This window comes from Pipra filicauda, unplaced genomic scaffold (assembly GCF_003945595.2).
Source record: "Pipra filicauda isolate LSUMZ 115617 unplaced genomic scaffold, ASM394559v2 scaffold118_size2161507_pilon, whole genome shotgun sequence".
NCBI classification, from domain to species: domain Eukaryota; kingdom Metazoa; phylum Chordata; class Aves; order Passeriformes; family Pipridae; genus Pipra; species Pipra filicauda.
Genome location: NW_024103640.1, coordinates 198425 through 218798, shown reverse-complemented (window position 1 = coordinate 218798; position 20374 = coordinate 198425). Strand labels below are relative to the sequence as shown.

The window sequence follows — 20374 nt, the reverse complement described above, 5'->3', positions numbered from 1 at the left end:
GTACATAGTCACCCAGAGTGGCATATTTTGCTGTGAATTTTTTCTTTCTTTCCCTTCCTCTGGAACAAGATCGAACTTACACCAGAGACATGCCAGTCTTGTAAATAAGAGCTATACCGGTGTAACTGCTTTCACCGTGAGGCAAGAGCCAGAGAAGTCTGGCTTTGTCTGGGAATGAGGCACACCCTGGCCTCAGGAGCACTTGCCCTGCCATCTCCCTTTCCTTTTGGATCCTCAAAAGCTCGGTTCTGAGACACTTTCAAGCTTCTCCTCCTCCCCCAAGTCCCCACTGCTTCACGCAGCTTGACTTCTCGCATCACTTGTGTCCTTTTTCCCTGTTCCCACGCGAACACTGACATGCGATTTATTTTTTATTAGTAGCACAGAGGAGATGTGTAGCTGGTGTTTAGTGTGTAAAACTAAGATTTACGGACACCACGATGCCTGGCATGTGGTTTGTCTTAAACTGTAGTGTTTATAATGGATAATTAAGCTGTTTCTCTGATTTTTGAAGTTTCAGAGGACAGCTTCAACTTCAGTTTAGCTTTTGAGCTTTCTGGGGATCTACAGGGCATCTACAGAATGTATGTTACAGTGTGGCTGTTGCTGTGAGGAGATGCCACTGAATAACCTTTCTGCTGTTTTGTGATACGAGGAAGGACTTTTTTTTTTCTAAAAATGAAAGGCAATGTTTGTGTTTCGTGCGCCGTTTAAATTTATCGTGGCCGGGCTCGCCCGTCATTGTGTCACCGGTTGTGGGTGGCACTTTCTGTGGCGTGAGGGGGGGAGGCGTGTGCTTCGTCAGCGGTGGCACCAGCTTTCAGACACGTTAAAAAAATATCTTTTTAAAGTTTTTTGTCGGGGGGACACTTGAACTATTTCCCCCTTCAGAAGCCGGGGGTGTTACACGGCCCGCACTCCCCAGTGACTGAGGGCCGCCGCCATTTTGTCCCCGCCTCCGCGCTCCCGCCCGGGAGCCGCCCGGGGCCGTGAGGGAGCGAGCGCGGGCTCCGCCCCGTCCCGCCCCGTCCCTCCGTCCCTCCCCTGCTTGTGGCCGCCGTCCCGTCGGCGGCGCGGCGGCAGCGGGCGGCCGCCGTAGCCCCTGCGAGGGGAGCCCGTGGCCGGGCGGGGAGGAAGAGAAAGGCGGCCCGAGTCGGGTTACAAGATGGCGGCGGCGCTGTGGTAGCTGCCGAGGCGGAGCGGCGCCAGCGAGGCCCGGGCCGGGGCGCGGCGGCGCCGACCCGCCATGGACAGCGGCGCGGTGCAGGCCCCGCGCTGCCCCTGAGCGGCCCGGCCGCCCCGCTTGCTCCCCGCCGCCCTCGCCCCATCGCCCCCGCGGAGGCGGAGCGGGCCCGGGGCTGCACCATGTCGGACACCCGCCGGCGGGTGAAGGTCTACACGCTCAACGAGGATCGGCAATGGGACGACAGGGGCACCGGGCACGTCTCCTCCAGCTACGTGGAGCGGCTGAAGGGGATGTCGCTGCTGGTGCGCGCCGAGTCGGACGGTGAGAGCGTGGCCGGGGCTGCCCGGGCCCTTCCCCTCGCCCCCCGCCGCCGGGCTCGGCTCGTGGTGCCTCCCTCCGGACGCCCCGACGAGCATTGTAGTTATTACGCTATCACTGCGCCCTTTCCTGCCCTTACCTTGCGGCTCCGGGCGGAGTTTCCTTCCCCCCACGAGCCACAACAGTGCTTGCCACCGTGGCCCAAGACCTTCCTTCCCCCCCCGCCCCAGTTCGTGGAGTCCTGGAATGGTGGAATACGCTGGGTTGGAAGGGCCCCTGGGGATGAGCAGCCCGGCCCCGCGCAGCACACCCACCCCGCCGGTCCCACCATGTGCTCGTTCGTGCCCGGTGCCCAACCACCCTCGGGGGGGGAAAACTTTCCCTAAAACCCCACCTGGCCCTGCCCTGACTCAGCCCCACGCAGTTACCCCGACCAGCTGCAACTCCTCCACCTGCACGGGGCCGGGGTTGTTACGTGTGACGACATTTTGTTCGCTTTCAGAATGATTTTCTTTGCTTTGGAAATGCTTCCCCACCCCCCCTCCCTTTCTTACTGCTGCAAAAAGTTGTTTGTTTCTTGCTCTTTTTTTCCCCCCTCAGGAATTCCCTGATTGTACTCGAGCCGTGTGGCGTTCCTCGTGTTTTATTGCGCTTTAAAGTCACCTTAAAGGGGCTTTTTTGGAGTGGGGAGGTACGTGCTCCCCACTTCATCAGCCGACAGGTGCTAATGTGCTAAATAAACCACCTAAGACTGGGATAAATTGCTCTGGAGCTGTTGCCAGGAGACATACACTACTTGCATACACAAGATAAAGTCCCCTCTTATAGTATCTGAATGATTCACTTCTGAAGGGCAGCTGAAGGGAATAAAAGCAAGCGGCCCACGTGGCTTCCCTGGGCAAAAACATTTTTATGCTGGGCAGCACCTTAACTGCTGCAAACTCGTGCAGGTTTGGTAAATGGCCTTTGAACAAGCTGCTTCTTGCACCAGGTTTTGGGAGAAAAGAGCGCTGCAAAGAATTTTAGACTAAATTAGAAGAGAGAACTACGTTTTAACGTGGATATTTCTGTGGAGTTTTGCCTTACCCGGCTTATTTTAGGGAGTTATATTTAAAGAAGGCGGTTCTCCCGGATTTTCTGTAAGATTTGGATTAAGCTGAGCCTGTGTTGGCTGCCACACGGGCAGTGGTGTGAGAGGAGTGGAGATGTTTGTTTTGTTGAACTCAGTAAATGTCTCTTCGTACCTTTTTCAGGTTCACTACTGTTAGAATCGAAGATAAATCCAAATACTGCATATCAAAAACAGCAGGCAAGTATTATTGCTAGGCTTTGTTTTTTCTGATTGCTGAGGAATTGTTTTGTGCTTGAAGTAATCGTGTTTTTCAGGAAAACGGGATGACATGGAACTGTTGATGGTGTTTTTTATAGAGGTGAAAAACTTCCTTAGAAGCCTGTAGGGGCTATAACGCTCTGAATTCTAGAAATTAAAATGCGTGTCTTGAAAAAGCGTTTCAGACCTCAGGCTTTGAAGATAATGTATGCAAGTTGGATAAATACTGAACTCATTACAGGAAAAAATAGTTGGAACCATACATGTGTAACTTTTGTCTCCCACCCCGAGCTGTCTGAAATAATTGCTGTCTTATTTCTTTGGCCAGCTCTGTTGAAGCGTATTTATTTACTTCTTGAGTTCTTTTGCTGGAGTAACATAAAGGAATTTGTGGGACTTCTTTCACTATTGTTGCTGTTCAGTTTTTATTTTAAGCCCTGAAAACTTGTGCTGTCCTTGGGAAGGCTCTGAGCCATGGTGAGACTTACCTGCATGGTTCCTTTTCCTTGGGGAAAACCTGCTGCAAAACAAGGCAGTAAAGCAGCTGGGAGCTATGTTAATAGGTCATTTTTGGCTAATCTACTGAAAAAAATCAGCTTACTGAACCTCTACTGCTTTTATCACTTTCATTGTTTTCCCTTTTTCAGCTTTAATTTTTGGTGTCTCTGCCTACATTGTTCTCCTGGGTTTTCTGGATTTTTTTCTGTCTGTTCCTTTGTTCTGCAGTAGATTCTCTGTTCCTTTTGTTTAGTATTTGCTCCTGTTCTTCATCACTGTGGCACCCAGAAGTGTTTCAGCACTGGGAAACAGCAATTTTGTTCTTCCTGAGTCCAAAGAGAGACGTCTTTTAAGGATTTAGTTTTAGTGACAGTGTGAGAATTGGAGAAAGAAACTTTGTTATCTCTTGATCGTGGGTTGGCTCACTTCAGGTTAGGAGGGAGTTGGAGTCCTGGGCCAACCTTTCCAGAAGGATCTGTTTGCTGTGGTTTCTGGGTGGGTTGAGTCAGGTGGGTGACATCCACAGGCTGTCCCTGGGTGGGCCACGCTCAGGAAGGAGGATGGTCTTCGTGGAGCTCTGCAGAGCCTTGCACTGCTTCCTGTTTACTGGGGGAAACCAGTACACATCAAAATACAAATGCAGGCTATGGCCCTGTAGAATTTAAAACGCTTCCTTTTGCACCCTGTTTCCTGAAGCTTCATACAACTGATTAGTTGAAAGCTTTTCTCACTTAATTGGTAGCGAAGTTTCAAGTGACTTAAGTAGCTTTGGTTGTCGTTTTTCATGTGGAAAAGGTAGGTCATAGTTTAGAAAAACCTCAAGCTGAGGTTTATTTTGGTTGGCTTTTGTTCCTGATTCTAATCCTTTTGTGTCCTTGTGGCAGAAAGGGTTTGTTTCGCTGTTCACTCTTTTGAAGAAGTTTAGGTTTGCTTTTTTTAAGAGGAATAATGATTGATGACTTCCAGAGCCAGGTTGATGTTTCCTGGCGGTAGGGAAACGTGCCCTGCCTACACATCTGTCTTCATGTAAATGCCTTGAATGGACTTAGAGGAGAGTTAACTCTTAGACTGTGATTTGTGTAACAGCGTTGTGTGGAAAAAAGGGAGCCAGCTGATTTTTGGGTGCTGTGCATCAGTCTGTGATTATAATCTCTGGTAACGTGGATGCAGAGGACACAGAGCCTGCAGAGATCCCCCTGGACTTTTGGGCCCAGGCTTTGGGAGGTGTGTTCCCCTGTGGAACACCCCACACTGGCCGAGGGGCAGGGTCACATGTGTTCTGGAGCCTCTTGCAGGAGCAGTTTGAAAAGTTGTTACCACACCCATTTGTTGTTTCACCCTCTGCTCGAGGTTGCTGTTCCCTGGCAGGACTGGCAGAAGAGCTGGAACTGCTACAGAAATCCTTGCTAGGAATGCTGCCTCTGATGTTAACTTTTTCTAGGTGTGCTCTGAGATGAAAATGTGTGCAAATCCTGTCTTTTGCCCGGAGTTGCCATCACTCGTGACAACAGAGCCGTTTGCTAGAGGCAAAATCCGAGTTCCTCGAGGCTGGGATTTAACACATTTGCAGGGGGGCTGTTAAAGCAGTTGCCAGAGGGCTTCTTCACTCCTATTTCACTCTGTTCACAGCACTGTGTGGCAGGTCAGATGTAGGAACTGAGGGAGCTGAAAACGTCCTCTTGCTGGATTAATTTCCATCAGCTTGTCCCTCCATCTGATTCCCCGTGCAGCGTGAGGGGCCAGAGCAGGAACGAGGAGAGGGGGAGCAGCAGACGCTGTGCAAACCAGCACTGAAGAGAGGCTTGAACTACTGGGAGCTGAAATTTTTGTTCAGAATTAGTTTTTTTTTTTTTACTTCCTGTGGTGTTTGAGTGAGCTGGGGGGTGTTGCTGGTGGACAGAGCAGCACCATGGGTATGTGGAATACCCAGGGGTTGGCTGAGGTCGTGCAGGAACCGTGTGCCAGATCACTTTATATTGGTTTTGGACTATTATCTTCTGATGAAACCATCCCTCAGTCTTTCTGAAATATTTTTGGAGAAGCTTATGTAACTTGTGCTTTGTGTGGGCAGTACAGATTGTAAGAAGCACCATTCAGTAACTCGAGAACTCTCACAAATTTTTGCCTGCAGTCCCTATGGATGCCTGGAGTCATTTTAAGGTACTGCACTAATTCTCTGACTTGAATCATCCTGGGCTATGAATAGAGCTGCTGAATGTGTGTCCTTTGTTCAGTGAAGCACCTCTGAGCCTCGGCCTACCTGGGAGTGCACTGATTTGAGTGTCAGGGCATCAGTCATTTCACTGAATGTTTCAAGACACACATTTCAGATTTTGAATTTTTTAACAGCTGTAAATTTGTACTTAATAATTCTTTTTTTTTTTTTTTTATTAATCTCTGGAAGAGAACCGGATCAGGGAGCTGATCAGGCTGTTCAGTGCCTGCAGTTGACAGTATTTTTTTCCTTGAAGCCCAGTTCAACTGTTGCCTATAAAATGGCCCACAGCAAACAGAGATCCAGCTGTCCCTGAGCTGGAGATGAGGGGGGACAGCTGGAAGTGAGAACAGTGTCAGCTGTAAGGAGCTGTACCCTCTGTGCACACGAGTGGGCCCAAAAGCAGGGAGGCTCCTGGGAGCATTTGTGGCTGTGGGATAGAAGTGCCAGTGGAACAAGGACACTGCAGTACAAATAAGCAACTCTCATGAGCAGCACTAAAACCGTAGTGCATTGAGCCCAGTTCTTTCCAGAATGGGAGAATTTGGTTTCTTCAAAGAAATCAGTAAAAATCGGTAAGAAAGGAAAAAAAAATGGAGTTTGTGCAAATGGAGTTGGTTTTAGCGTGGCCTGTGACTCTGTTTTGGGAGAGGGAGGCTGATCTCTTGGTATAATGAGCACCTTACAGACAGTAAGCAATGAGCTTATAATTTCCTGGTGTTTCTTTGGATCTCCTTGCTAGGCTTAGACACCACTCCGAATATTTTGTTTCCAGCAAAAGTGATGCGTAAGGTGAAGGCTTGACAAGCCTTGCTAGGTTGTGTGGTGAATATTGAACATTCTAAGTGTGGGAAGTGAGTTACCTCACTGACCATTAAGCAAGGGCTGGCTAGTGTTTAAAAACCACTTTAGTCTTTAAGCTGCGGTAAGGGTCAGGAAGTCAACAAGCGTGGTTGCAGGTTGAACTGTTTTGCTGAAGCCCATCAACTGCAGTGCAGAGTTAGCAGAGAGCTCTTCAGTTTGGACACTTACCTGGGGTGGGTTTGCTGCAGGGTGGTGAACTGCTGCCCTGGTTTCAGCTGGGATAAATTTCTTCCTCTAGTGGATGCTGTGGTTTGGGTTTAGGGTGAGAACAGCACTGATAACACAGGATGTTTTGGTTGTTGCTGAGCGATGCTTTCCTTAAATCAAGGACTGTGGAGTTCCCATGCCCTGCAGGTGAGGAGCTGCACAAGGAGCTGGGAGGGAGCATGGCCAGGGCAGCTGAAGTGGCCGAGGGGATATTCCAAACAATTGGACACCATGGGCAGTAGATAAACTGGGGGGGTTGGCTGGGAGGGGCCGATCCCTGCTCGGGGACATCAGTCAGGGGGCTGAGCAACTGTGTTGTGCACCACTTGTCTGTCTTGGGGTTTATTCTGCTCTTTAGCTTCCTTTTGGTTGCTGCTATTATTATAATTATTAATTATATTTTCCTTTATTACCTGGATTAAACACTATGTCAGCCTGTGGGGTTCACCTTTTCCATTTCTCCTTCCCATCCCACTGGTTTGGGGGAAGTGAGGGAGCAGCTGGCTGGTCCTTAGTTGTCATCTGGGGTTAAACCACATCAACTCTGTATTTAAATGTCAGGGTACAGACCTACCCTCCTCATAGTACAGCAGCAAGTGTCCCAGTAAAACCTCTTACAAAAACTTCTTAGTCTATTCAGAAATTCCAGCGAAACTTCAGAGCTTCTGTACAAGTGCAGGGATGGAATTGGTGGAGACAATAGTGACAGAGGAAAAAAAACCTTGCTCAAATGGCAGCAACTGGCAAGATGCTGGTAACTTTAGTAAGAACTTAGGAGGTTTATACTATTCAGGCTGTGTGTCTTTTAATTCAGAACAGATTATGTGAACATCAGGCCTTATTCCTGTCAGTGCTGGGGCTGTCTGAAACCCCTTCTGAGGAGGAAACTGAAATCTTTGGGGTTTGTTTCAGCTTTACTAAATATGAAAATACTTAAATTGTTCTACTGCAGGTTTAAGTTGATGTTCCTTATGACAGAACAGGTGATTTAGTATTTTAGTGTCATATGTTCTTTTATTGACAAATGTAACTTAATTAAAACTTTCTTCTGTAGACACTGGCTGTAAGGGATTAGAGATTAATATGCAATGCAGACCTGTTTCAGGAATAATTATTTTCTTGGTTTTATCTTAAACAGGACACCCTGATTGTTTGGTCAGAAGCAGAGAACTATGATTTAGCACTGAGTTTTCAAGAAAAAGCTGGCTGTGATGAGATTTGGGAAAAAATCTGCCAGGTACAGTTCACCTTACATATTTTGTTTCTTCCAGGTGTTTTATTGTCTTCTGTGACTTTTGATGCATCCTTTTTAAACCTCCTTGTAAAATAAGCAAATGCTCTTTGTTATTTTTTGTGGCTTTTCTGTGTAAGATCTAAAGTTGCCCCCACTGAGAGCACCAGTTGTGGTTTTAGTGATGGAGTGTCAGGCTTGTGAAAAGTCGATGTAATGGTGACACCCAGGTGCTGGGTGTTTTGGGGAGGTTTGTGGGATTGCTTTTATTAAAAAGGGGCTGCCAGAGCTCCAGGTTTTGATTGTCCTTGTCCCAGTTGGCCCCAGGAGGCAGCTCGCTGGAGTGCAGGGGAACTGCAGACGTGCTGCAAGGAATAAGGAGCTGGATGTGCCAGGGACAGGCAAAGAGGCGGCAGAGCCCAAACTGTCAGACCAAAGACTCAAAAAAAAAAAAAATAGGGGCTAAAAACCCCCAGCTTTCACATGGGAATTACCATAACCTTCCCTGGGACAAAGCAGGCAGTGGAGATGTGCTGTTATGTCAGTTATTGATTATTTTGGTGTGTGATTTGGGACGAGGCAGTAACTGTGTGCACTCTCTGCTCAGGTTCAGGGCAAGGATCCCTCGGTGGAAGTCACACAGGACCTTATTGAGTCGGAAGAGGAGCACATAGAGGAGATGCCTGAAACCAGTCCCTTGATTGACCTTCCCACTTGTGAACTCAACAAACTTGAAGAGATCGCCGACCTCGTTACCTCTGTCCTGTCCTCGCCCATCCGCAGGGAGAAGCTGGCCCTGGCCCTGGAGAACGAAGGCTACATCAAAAAACTGCTGCATCTCTTCCAAGTGTGCGAGAACCTGGAGAACACGGAGGGCTTGCACCACTTGTACGAGATCATCCGGGGCATTCTGTTCCTCAACAAAGCGACTCTGTTCGAGGTGATGTTCTCTGACGAGTGCATCATGGATGTGGTGGGGTGCCTGGAGTACGACCCTTCCTTGGCTCAGCCCAAGCGGCACAGGGAGTTCTTGACCAAAACGGCAAAATTTAAGGAGGTTATTCCTATCACAGACTCTGAACTCAGGCAAAAAATCCACCAGACTTACAGGGTACAGTATATTCAGGACATCATCTTGCCGACACCATCCGTTTTTGAAGAGAATTTTCTTTCTACCCTCACTTCCTTTATTTTCTTCAACAAAGTTGAGATTGTCAGTATGTTGCAGGTAAGTGGTTTTCAGTATGCTCTGGATGGATGATGTGTGGATACCTGTAGCTGTAGTTTCCAGTGGATTACAGTTAATCACACACACTTCCATTTGCACAGTGTCCCTTTCTTTTGGATGCCTTTGCTTTTGTATCTTGAAAAGGTAGATTTCAGGTGAGTAAATTTAATATTTTTTTTAACAGGTTGTAAACAGTGAAAGATTTTTCTCCTTGATTCCCAAGCCACAGAGACCTTTTGAGCTGGTTTTATAGAGGTGTTTAGGGAACAAATATCAGTGTTCTGTATGAGGGGCATTTGTGCTGTGCTTGTAACAAACTCTGTGGATCTGTGATTCCAAAGAGCACGTTCAGAACCATTCCTGTTACACTGCTGTTACTTCATGGTGCTGATTTCAAATGTTCATGTTGCCATAAAAATCAAGGGATTAGTTGCTGGGGTTTTTTCATCCTGATACCCAGAAGTAATAATTAATAAATAGCCAAGATGTCACTGCCAAAAACTGTCCTGCATGGGTGTGCCAACGGAGCTGGAGCGTGGAAGGAGCCTCAGTGAAGAGCTGTGTGTGAGCTTCGGGGCATTTGGGTGTTTCCAGTGTGAACTAAAGGGTACCAAAGGGGCTTTATTCTGGTTTGGATCCATGTCCAAGGAGGGCACATTTGTGTGGAACAGATGACAAAGCTCCTGGGCTGGGTGTGGAGAGCCTCTGTGGAACAGGGAGAATGGAGAAGAGTAAAAACTGTGGGAAGAGAGGGGCTCTGGAGAAATAACATCCATATGGAGTATGGTAATGAGTGCAAATATGGGTGGAATATGGTAAAGAGTTCAACAGAGGACTGGAAAAAAAGTCCAAACTGTATAATTGCACAGAATTGCATGAGTAAGCTTTTTGGCTTCTTTCTACTTTCTTCTTTGTGGCTGAATAGCAGAAAGAAACTAAAAATTAAATCCCCCTTGCAAAATTAACGACTTTGTGTTAAATACAGATTTCCCTTTAAGTTATTTTGCATCTGTTTTCTAAAACTAAAAATAAATTCAGCATTGTTCTCCTGAGGCCACAGTCCTTTCCATTTAGAGATTTTTAAGTCCTGTAAATTTATTTTTCATTGAGGCCTTGCAGTGCTGGATATTTAATTGTGCTGTGGTTTGCTGTTCCCTCTAGTGCTCTTTGCAGGAGGCTCTGAAACCCTCTGACAGTTCTTTGCTGACTCTGTCCCTGCTCTTTGCCATCAGAATATGTGGCACGTAGGTTTGCCTGCTTGTTTTAAAGCTTGTCAAGGAGACGTGGGTGATGGTTTACAAATAATGTTGATCCTGGAGAATTACAACTGAGCAGAAAGCACACGTGGAAAAGCTGTAACTGAGGGGAATTCCCTGGTGGTGTGGAGCTCAGGGCTGCTGTCCCAGCCCTCTGGTGTCAATCAGCTCCTCGTTGTGGCACAAGAGCTCTAAAGCTCCTTTGGGTTTGGTGAGCGCCTTGGACTCCTGTTACCCCAAATCCCCTGGCAAAGCTCCCTGGCTGAGGGCAGCTCATGGGAGGAGCAGATTGTGTTGGCCACAGCAAAGCTCCTTCCTACGTGCCACGGAGCACTGGATCCCAGTGCTGCTGGGGATGGGAGGGAAACAAACCCGGAGCCAGCCTGGGCCCTGGGACATCGGGATTACTCTGGAGCAGCCTTGGGAAAGCAGATCTCTCTAGAGTGGGGATTTTCTGGCATACCTGCTGTTGGTATGGTGTGGGTTTGGTTTTTGACAGGCTTAATGAAGCTGTTCAAGCCAGCAGAGCTTAAAATAAACCACTCAGTCTGTGTACGTTGTGCTCTCTGGGATGTTTGGTCCAGGTATCCCGTGTTTGTAAAGCACTTCTTTCCACACATCTTAAAAAAAAAATCATGAGCCTTTGGCTGCACTGCTGTGACTGTAACAATTGTGTATTAAGTCAGCCTAATAAAGCACAGGTTTTAGTGGCAGCACAAGGCCAAATAGAGAGGTGAGCACCCTCCATGTTCTGCAGTGCCAACCTGGTGTACATTTGTTATAGTGCTGCTGTTCTGCTCCTGCTTGTTCAATGCAGAAGTGCACAGAGTTGGGTCAGTGCATAGTTTTGTAATGCTGTAGCGTGTTACTGTTTGCTTTCAGATTTATATTGTCTTTAAAAGATAACAGACATTTGATTTGAGAGGATGCCAACACGATTCTCCATGTGAAGGAGTGCAGAGAAATCACAGGACAGAGAGGGCAGGAAGTGCCCAAACACTGGAGAGATGGTGATGTCACCCTGGGTTTTTGGTACCTCTTGAGTCCTAAGCAATGGGGTGACTGAAATGCTTTACAAGAAGTGAGGTGTTGTCCTGTATATGTTAAATATCTATTGGTAGTGGAGGGTGTGAATATGAAAAGCCAGTAATAGTCCAAAACCCTCTGGGAATCATCCTGCTGGAAGTGTGCTGGCCTTGCTGCACTGTGGGATCCTACAAAAGTGGAAGCTTTACCTTCTTTCAGGGGCTCTCTAAGCTGTGTTCCTTTTGTGTGTTCCACAGGAAGACGAGAAGTTTCTGTCTGAAGTTTTTGCACAATTAACAGATGAAGCTACAGATGATGACAAACGGTGTGAACTGGTGAGTGTGAGCTCGGGGGGTCCCTCAGCCCTTAAATTGCAGCCAGGAAACAGAAACAGTGGAACTGCTCTGCTGGTTTCTGTGGAATCACCCAGCACGCACACTGCTACAAATTGGAACTGTTTCCTCCTTCCAGAGGGTTGTCAGACTCATGCACCTGTAATTACATTTTCCCTGTGCAACAGGTGAACTTTTTCAAGGAGTTCTGCGCCTTCTCTCAGACGTTACAACCTCAGAACAGAGACGCGTTTTTCAAAACTTTGGCCAAGTTGGGAATTCTTCCAGCTCTTGAAATTGTCATGGTAAGTGAATGCCTGGGGCTGATTTCAGTCAAGTAGAGAAGGCCCCAGCCTTTGCAGCAGGTCTGGGCTGTGCTGAGCAGCCCTGTGTCAGTCTGCTGGGCCAGCTCTGCCCTGCTGAGGCTGGAAGGTGACAGGGACATTCAGAATCCAAAGGCTGCCCCCAGGCTCTGACCTGGGTGCTCTGGCCATTGTTACTCTGCGTGGCAGAGAAGTCTGATCAGTGCAGTCCTTGTGCCAGGGAACTGTAAAGATTGAAAGAGGCTCTTTTTTTTCCTGTGGCAGCTCAGTTGTTGTTGTTGTGGTTGTTGTTGGGACAGGGCCAAAGAAGTATTTTTAGATAATCTTGAACTGTGAGCTGGTCCCTGCCCGAAAGATCACGTAATCCTGTCATTAGCAGATTAATCTTTCCTAATCAGCAGTGGGAAAACATAATTTTTTTTTCACTCTTTTGGTTGCAGCAGCTGTTGCTGCCTGACCATTGCAGTTCATCTTGCTGGTTTATTGTTGTTCTTCTGCAACCCTCTTACTGTGTTTCTCAGAGAAACTTCTGCGGTGAAACGTTCTCAAAACTTTCCAATCCCTTTCCTTTGCAGCTTTACTTGATAATAAATACCAATCTTAATTTGTTCTAACTTATTATTTTTTTTTAATTAGGGAATGGATGATCTGCAAGTTAGATCTGCTGCTACAGATATATTTTCTTATCTGGTAGAATTTAGCCCATCCATGGTCCGAGAATTTGTAATGCAAGAGGCCCAGCAGAGTGATGATGTAAGTGAAAGTGGTTCAGAGTTTGAATATACCAGTTTTAGAGCAAACAGGGGAAAAAACAAGCATATCCCAAGTTCTGGAGAGGTTTGACCCAAAAATGTCGATGTTAGAAACACAGGACAAAGTAGATTTAAAATACAGACATTTGTGAGCGTGTTGGTGTTCCCTGAGTTCACAGTGTGACTGACAGGGATTGTGGGTGTGGAGGGTTGTGCTTGACAGAATTCCTGTATCCCAGTGTATCTCCACGCCTCAGTTTCACTTGAATTTGTCTTCTAAAAACCGACAGAAGTTAGGGGAATTGCTTTCCCCCCTTGGCTGTGTGTGTGACCGTGTTTGTCTGGGGTTTCTGTGCAGGACATCCTCCTCATCAACGTGGTCATCGAGCAGATGATCTGTGACACTGACCCGGAGCTGGGGGGAGCTGTGCAGCTCATGGGGCTGCTGAGGACCCTCATCGACCCCGAGAACATGCTGGCCACAGCCAATGTGAGCAAACACAGCTCTGCTGCCTGGGCAGAGTTAAAAACCTGTACTCTCTGTGTCTGGGCTGACAGGGAATTTTAACAAGCTAAATAGCAAGCTGCAGCTTCCCTCAGCTTTTGATAATAAAACATGTTTTTGGGGCATTGTACAGGTATTCATTAAACAAGTTTTGTCAAGCATTCCGAGTTATTGACGTATTTCCAGCATATCTTTGCATGGTGAGGATTTTGTGGTGACAGTTACCTTGGTTAGGTATCCCAAAATGAAAAAAAGAGTCTTCCTTGAGCGAAGACAAATCTGCAGGCCTGACTGATAACGTCCAGGCAGACCTGGAGGAGTCAGTGGAATTCTTTGTGGGCTGTCTCCCTTGTTACTGTTCTTTCTTATTTAAGAGCTTATGCCCAAATGCCAGTGTTTAATGAGGTGATTTTTCTTTCAGAAAACAGAGAAAAGCGAGTTTCTCAACTTCTTCTACAACCATTGCATGCACGTGCTGACGGCGCCGCTGCTGGCCAACACGGCCCAGGAGAAGGGGGAGAAAGGTACTGCCCTGCTGCTAATCGTGCTAATAGTCTGTTGTTAACAGCACTCGAATTTCACCAGTACAATTCGTAAAACTATTTGCTGTAAAGCAGGAGGTGTCTGCAGGTCACAGGGGCTTTTGTGCAAAAGTTTACAAAACTGCTGTGAGAGCCCTCGGCAGTTTCATGACTCAAAGCAGGGCAGCTTGGAACTCCCTCACCTTGTTTCTTCGTGAACTTTTCCTGGTGCCAGTAAAAGAATTGGAAATCTTTTGTTTGTTGCAAGCAAATAACACTCATTAGTTTGCCTCTAGTGCTTTACAAACAGGAATTTAACATGTCTTGATGCTGACTTTGTGAAGCCTCTTGCCTTGGACTTCATGAACACTCTTTCAAGAGATTAAATCAAACCAATATGTATTTGGTGAAAACATCTGTTTCATCTTCCCCATCTTCTCTTATTAAGTAAAAAAAAAAAATGTTTTGGCATTTTATACAAAAATAAACCTGGTAAAAACATCTGTTGTAGTGCTGAGTGTATTATTTGAAAAATTTAGACCAGGCACTTTATTCTATGTAGGGATAATATTGGAAGTATCAGGTTACATACTTTCACCTCGTTGGGGTTGGAAACTTTGTAATGTAAATTAAATATTATTTAACGTAAATGAAATCTCCCCTGGCTGCATCCTTGTTGCACGTTGATTTCTGTATAGCTTCCAGGAACTTTTCATCTGGTGAAAAGTCTGACCATCTGTAGAATTGATTGTTTATCCCCATACTGACAGAGCCTTGAAAACCTTTTCCTGATGTTTGTTTCTGTTTTCTCTTGGTCAGATGCAGTAGTTGGATCCACTAAGAGTAATACAATTTGTCCTGGTAAGTTTTAATTGACTTTGAGTTTTGGAAGTTACCTTTTGGAAGTTTGCTGTAAAACCAAACTCCATTAAAAACTGTGTCAGGAACTGCGATATCAGCTGAGCCTGGTGAGGATTTGGTGCATGACTGCACATTGTTTATTTTGGTATCATTAAAGTGTTCGTTTCTCTCACAGATAATTATCAAACGGCACAACTACTTGCCTTAATTCTGGAGCTGCTTACTTTTTGTGTGGAGCATCACACATATCACATCAAGAACTACATCATGAACAAAGATTTGCTGAGAAGAGTCCTGGTCTTGATGAATTCCAAACACACCTTCCTGGCCTTGTGTGAGTATGGAGCTGTTGATTTCCTCCTCCAAGCTCTGTGTGCACTTGGGGAAGCTGTTCCAGTGCCAGTGGGCACTTAAAATGCCTGGTAATTCCCTGTTTACTACTGACTGCTGTTGAGTAATTGCTGCTGGACATTAGACAGAGATCAGTGGTCCCTGATGGCTTTCAAACACCCAGGAAAGTGAGAGAAGGAAAAGGAAAGGTGACCTGTCAGCACCTGCTGCTGCTGCACTTGCCCAGGGTGCTCCTGGGTGCTCTGGGTTTGGGGTGCACCTTCCTCAGGGCAGCACAGGCACGGGGTTAGTGAACCCTGGAATTGCTTTGCTCATGCAGGTGCTCTTCGCTTCATGAGGAGGATAATTGGGCTGAAGGATGAGTTCTACAACCGTTACATCACCAAGGGAAACCTCTTTGAGCCCGTGATCAACGCGCTGCTGGACAACGGCACCCGCTACAACCTGCTCAACTCCGCCGTCATCGAGCTCTTCGAGTTCATCCGGGTGGTGAGTCCTGCTCAGCTCTGACCCCTGGGGACATGGCAACCCTTCCCTTCCACCTAAAATCCCTCCTGGACATAAACATCCAGGTCAAGTGACCCCGTAAGGTGCCCGCTGTACGTGCTGTCCCACCGCGGAGGGCCTGTGGGCCCTGCTGGTGTCAAGCTGTCCTGGGGCTCAGTCCTGCTCAGGGCTTCCTTGTGGTGCTTCTGGACCAAACCTGGCACTGAGGAATGAAGGGAAATGTGTTGTATGGCACTAAATCTGGGTATTAGTGGGTCTCAGTGAGACTAATTTGGCTACGAACGTTGTCCTTTAAATCCTACACAAGTGTTTCCCTGGCCAGTGGCAGCTTTGGATCAGTGTGTGTGGGAACACTGTGTGTGTGGGCAGGACAGGCAGGAGCACCCGGCTCCTTGGGAAACAAGGACTTGGAGCAGCTCCTGAGCCACTGGCTGGGAGAGCCTCGACGTGTGGGAGGCTTTCCAGGGAATCTCTGTGCCCTGGGAAAGTGAAGGGCAGTTTTTACTCACAGGATATTGTAGCTGCTGTCTTTTCCAGCAAGAGGAAAATTTGGAATGTTAGGGTTTGATGTGGTGACAGACTTGTTAGAGGGACACTGACCAAGAGGTGCCTTGTCCCATGGGAGCTGCTGTAGTTACTGAGTACTGGGAGAGCTGGAAGCTGCAGGGAGAGCAGGGCACAGCTATCCCAGATAGAACATCGTGGTTCACGAGAGCATCACAGATTGCACTGGGACACTGCTGAGTATTGTCTGTGTCTGTGGGAAATTCAGTAATTATTTCTGGATCTCAGCTCTTTTATTGAAGATAAATCTGAATACTTCACGTTTGTACAATATTGTACAATAATATTTTGGTTCTAGGCAAGGAATCAGTTCCTTTCCAGACTAAACTCAAAAACTTTGAGCTCCTGCCTGTGACCACGTGAGACTGAAACCCTGTCTTGTTCTCCTGCAGGAAGACATTAAGTCCCTTATTGCACATATAGTTGAAAACTTCTATAATGCACTTGAATCTATTGAATATGTTCAGACATTCAAGGGACTGAAGACAAAATATGAGCAAGAAAAAGACCGACAGACCCAGAAGCTGAACAGGTGGGCCCTGCTTTGTGTGCTCTGAGTCTGTCTCGGGGAGCTGGCACATCACTGCCAGCTGGGGTGGGGGTACAGCTGGGAATGGAGGGCCAAACTATCCCCCTGGAAGTCTGGGAGCCGCTGCTGCTCCCCGGTGTGCCCCGGCAGCAGAGCTGGAACCCCTGTGCTGTGTCTCTTGCAGCGTCCCCTCCATCCTGCGCAGCAACAGGTTCCGCAGGGACGCCCGAGCCTTGGAGGAGGATGAGGAGATGTGGTTCAATGAGGATGAGGAGGAAGAAGGAGAAGCTGTTGTCCCTCCAGTTGAGAAGTCAAAGCAGGAGGATGATTTCCCAGATAGCTATGAAAAATTTATGGAGACTAAAAAAGGTACTTACTCTGCTTGAGCTTGTTGGCACTGGAAGGGCTCCTGGCAGACCCATGGATTGTGCCCTGCACCACGAGCAGCACTGAGGGTGTTCTGTGTCAGTCAGGCAGGAGGTCTGAGCGTGTCTTTGCAAGCCAGTTCAGGGTTAAAATAACGAGTTAAACTGCTCCGGGCACACGTTTAGTGTAAATGGCACTCAAAGGCAAGACTGTGCTTGTGTGCTCTGAGTGAGCCCTGGCCCTCAGCGTGTGGGCCCTGCTCAGTTTGCTGCTGAGGGCCCTGGGTGAGGCCGGATGGGGAACTGTCCATTTGGAGACAAAGGACAACCAAAAAACCCGTCGGCTCTCGCCCCGCGCTCGTGCTGTGATGCAGATGGTGCTCCTGGTGTGCAGCTGTTCCTAAGTGTGGCAATGTTTGTCCCTCAGCTAAGGAGAGCGAAGACAAAGAGAATCTTCCAAAAAGGACTTCAGCTGGGGGATTCAAATTCACTTTTTCCCACTCAGCCAGCGCAGCCAACGGTGCCAACGGTGCCAACAGTAAATCGGTGGCAGCTCAGACGTCCCCGGCGAGCTCCAACGGCTCCTCCTCCAAGAGCACGGCCCTGGCCCCGGCGGTGACGGCCCCCAAGGTGGGACAGGGGCTGGCACGGGGGGCTCAGCAAAACCCTGAGCGGGTGGGGGGGGTTTAGGGAAGGGCTGGGCGGGACTGGAGCCCCTTGGTGTCCGGTGCCACGGTCTCATTCCGTGTTTTCCTCACGGCTTCACTGCTGCCACTCCTCAGCTCGTTCCCTGCCCGGTCACTGCTCCATGTACAGGGGAGACTGAGGTTTTTGGGAACTCTGTTAGTGCTCCCTGTCCAGGCAGTTCCCGGGTGTTTCTGAGCAGACAAGGCTCCTCTGTGGTGATGGCCCCTCTGTGGTGCCTGGCACAGCCCTGCACTGTTGGAATCTCCAGCCCCTCAGCACCTATGGAAAAGTGGGGCAGGAATTTGATTGCCCACCCCGAGGCTGAGCAGCCAGAGGGATCTCGGGGTGCACAGCAGGTTTGTGTCCATCCAGCAGGGAGCTTCAGAAGGGGCTTCCAAACAATTGTGAGGCCAGACCCAGAGGAGTGAGGGGGCTCCAGTGTTTTTGCAGCTTCAGGACCACTCTCCAGACAAATGGGTCTTGGAATGCCAAAGGCATCACCAGAAAACCCGCTGCTGCAGCCTGTGGTGTCCTGGCAGATGGGCTGGGGCTTGTCCTAAAATTGCACATTCCTTGGGGTTTTCTCAAGGTGAGAACTTCCTTTTTCCCTTTCTCTACTTGGCAGGGAAGTCTAGTTGGCCTAGTGGATTATCCTGATGATGAAGATGATGATGAAGAGGAGGAGACATCTCCAAGGAAAAGACCTCGTCTGGGTTCATAAAAGAAACCAAAACTTTGGAATAAGAACTTTTCCTACGGGGTTTCAAATGCTGCAACTGTTTCAAGAGCTAAAAAGAGTCTGATTCAGAAAGCTTTCTCCCATGAGTAAATAAGATAATACGAGGAGTAGCAAAAGAAACTCGGTGTATCAGCTAGAAAGGGTTAGTTCTGTAAACACAAAGCTTCCAAGGAACTTAATGTCTTTCTAGAGAGTAAGGAGTCTGCCATTCAGGCTGTCAAAAAAAAGAAAAATGAAAAAAAAAAAAAAGTGGGTTAGTATTCTCAGAACCTGGATGATGGCTTCTCAGCAAGGAAAGTCTCAGGTGTCGGGAGGGCAGGGGGAGGGAAAGGTATGGTAATACTTTTTTTAAAATATATTGCAGGGTTTCCCCAGTGTTTAACAGAACTAGGAAAAAAAATAAAAGTCGAGCTTAAATTTTGAACCCAGTAATCTTAATTTTGTAATGGTGCTGTCAGTTGTGTTCTTTTAGCAATGCCTCTTTTAAAAACAATTTTAAGGGAAAACTAACTCTGTTTGCATAAGAACAATCCATGTTTTGGGACCATTTCTTACCAACTAAATGACATTTCTCATGGTTGGAGGGAGGGAGGCTGCACTTCCAGTGCATGTGGAGTTGGTCAAACAGTTCAGGGGAGCTTTGAGCTCTGTTTCCCCAGAGGAGAGAGCGAAGCTGGATCCAGAATGGGGGGTTTGGCTTGGCTTTTTGGGTTAGATAGTATCAGTAATATCCATGCCAAGGAGCAGAAGCTTCCCCAGTCTCTGCAGGAGCTGCTTGGTGCTGTCCATGGCACAGCCCAGAACTGCTGGCTTCGAGGTGGGCGAGATCCCGAATTCCCGCCGCGCTCCCTGTCGCTCCAAGAGCTGCCTCAGCTGGAGCAGCCCCTGTGTGTGAGTTCACGTTGCAGGATGGAGGTGGGAATGAGAAACACTAACAGGCTTCTCCTCGGGAGGAATTAGAGCAGCAGGTCAACACCCAGGTCAGCGTGGACCAAGCTGGAATTATTGCCAAGAGAACACGGGGATCTGGGGCGGGATCAGCAAGCAGCACCTGAACCTGGGTGGGACAGAAGCTGCTTTTTTAACAAACAAAAGCACATTCCACGTAGGTGACAGGGAGAGGGCAGTTGGGGGAGGCAAACAGTCCAGGTTTTATTTCACAGAGCAGCACATGAACTGTAAATATTTTAATGTTAGTTTGCCCATTGTGATCCGAGATCATGGCAGAGCGAGAGGAAATTTCCCAAGTGTTAAAGGATGGAACCAGCTGCAATCCACCACATAGGTCACTCTTGTAATACGTGTTATGGGTCCATTTCTCCTGGAATAGTTTAAACTGAAGCAGTTTCTCTGTTTTGGAGATTATTTTTTTTTTGGTAGTTTTAATTTTAGCTCTTGTTTGGAAAAAGATGGGCTGTCTGTGTAGATATGAAGTATAGTTTTTTTCCATAAAACAGAAGTTTATTTTGTATTAAAGATACCACTGTACTTGTTTTACACCATTTGTATACATGTGGTGATATTAATGCTGAACTGTAAAATTCAGGAATTAAAATGTGACCCTGTAATTCCATAATTACTGCTTTTGTTTGGTTTGTTACACGGGGTGAATTAACTGTGGCCGTTTTAGGGCATTGTTTGAGATGAGTTGTCCTTGCAGTTCCAGCAGTAACTGTCCAGCACTAGCTGGGATCCCGGTGGGAAGGTGTGAGCTCCTGGATGGACCTGGGGCCAGTGGTGCTGCCCCTGAGGGCTCCAGCCCCCCAGCTGGGACTCCTTGTTTCCACCCCTGGGATGGAGCAGCTCCGGCTCTGAGGAAGCGTTTGCTGGGAAAGTGGAGCTGCAGCCTCACCATCCCCACCTGCCTCTGGCTTTGCTTCCCCAGGGAAGAGGAACTTCCTCAGCAACTGCCCGGCCACGGAGCAGCAGCTGCACTGGATGTGCCTTCACCTTCTGCACCCCGGGAGTGACCTGCGTGT

The 20374-nt window shown here is 47.8% G+C and overlaps 1 protein-coding gene across 3 annotated transcripts; it reads left to right on the top strand.

Moving 5' to 3' along the window:
* The first annotated feature begins 1041 nt into the window (after positions 1-1041).
* Positions 1042-19971, top strand: PPP4R3B (protein phosphatase 4 regulatory subunit 3B). Of its 3 annotated transcripts, none has more exons than XM_027728161.2 (16): positions 1042-1507; positions 2758-2813; positions 7757-7855; positions 8457-9077; positions 11617-11694; positions 11880-11996; positions 12651-12767; positions 13125-13256; positions 13693-13795; positions 14612-14653; positions 14829-14987; positions 15324-15493; positions 16468-16607; positions 16789-16973; positions 17475-17599; positions 18282-19971. In XM_027728161.2, the coding sequence occupies exons 1-16, from the start codon at positions 1366-1368 to the stop codon at positions 18375-18377; spliced, it is 2382 nt and encodes a 793-aa protein (XP_027583962.1). In that variant the 5' UTR covers positions 1042-1365; the 3' UTR covers positions 18378-19971. The 3 variants fall into 3 exon arrangements, with proteins under 3 accessions (XP_027583962.1, XP_027583961.1, XP_039241673.1); XM_027728160.2 differs by having other exon boundaries at positions 1043-1507; positions 17397-17599; XM_039385739.1 differs by lacking the exon at positions 1042-1507 and adding an exon at positions 2177-2195 and having other exon boundaries at positions 17397-17599.
* Positions 19972-20374: the final 403 nt, after the last annotated feature.

Excerpts from the sequence above, each read along its gene's own strand:
- PPP4R3B (XM_027728160.2), top strand. The coding sequence starts at position 1,366 with ATGTCGGACACCCGCCGGCGGGTGAAGGTCTACACGCTCAACGAGGAT. Across the intron at positions 14,654-14,828 it reads GAGTAATACAATTTGTCCTG|ATAATTATCAAACGGCACAA; the intron begins GTAAGTTTTAAT and ends TTTCTCTCACAG. Across the intron at positions 15,494-16,467 it reads TCTTCGAGTTCATCCGGGTG|GAAGACATTAAGTCCCTTAT; the intron begins GTGAGTCCTGCT and ends GTTCTCCTGCAG.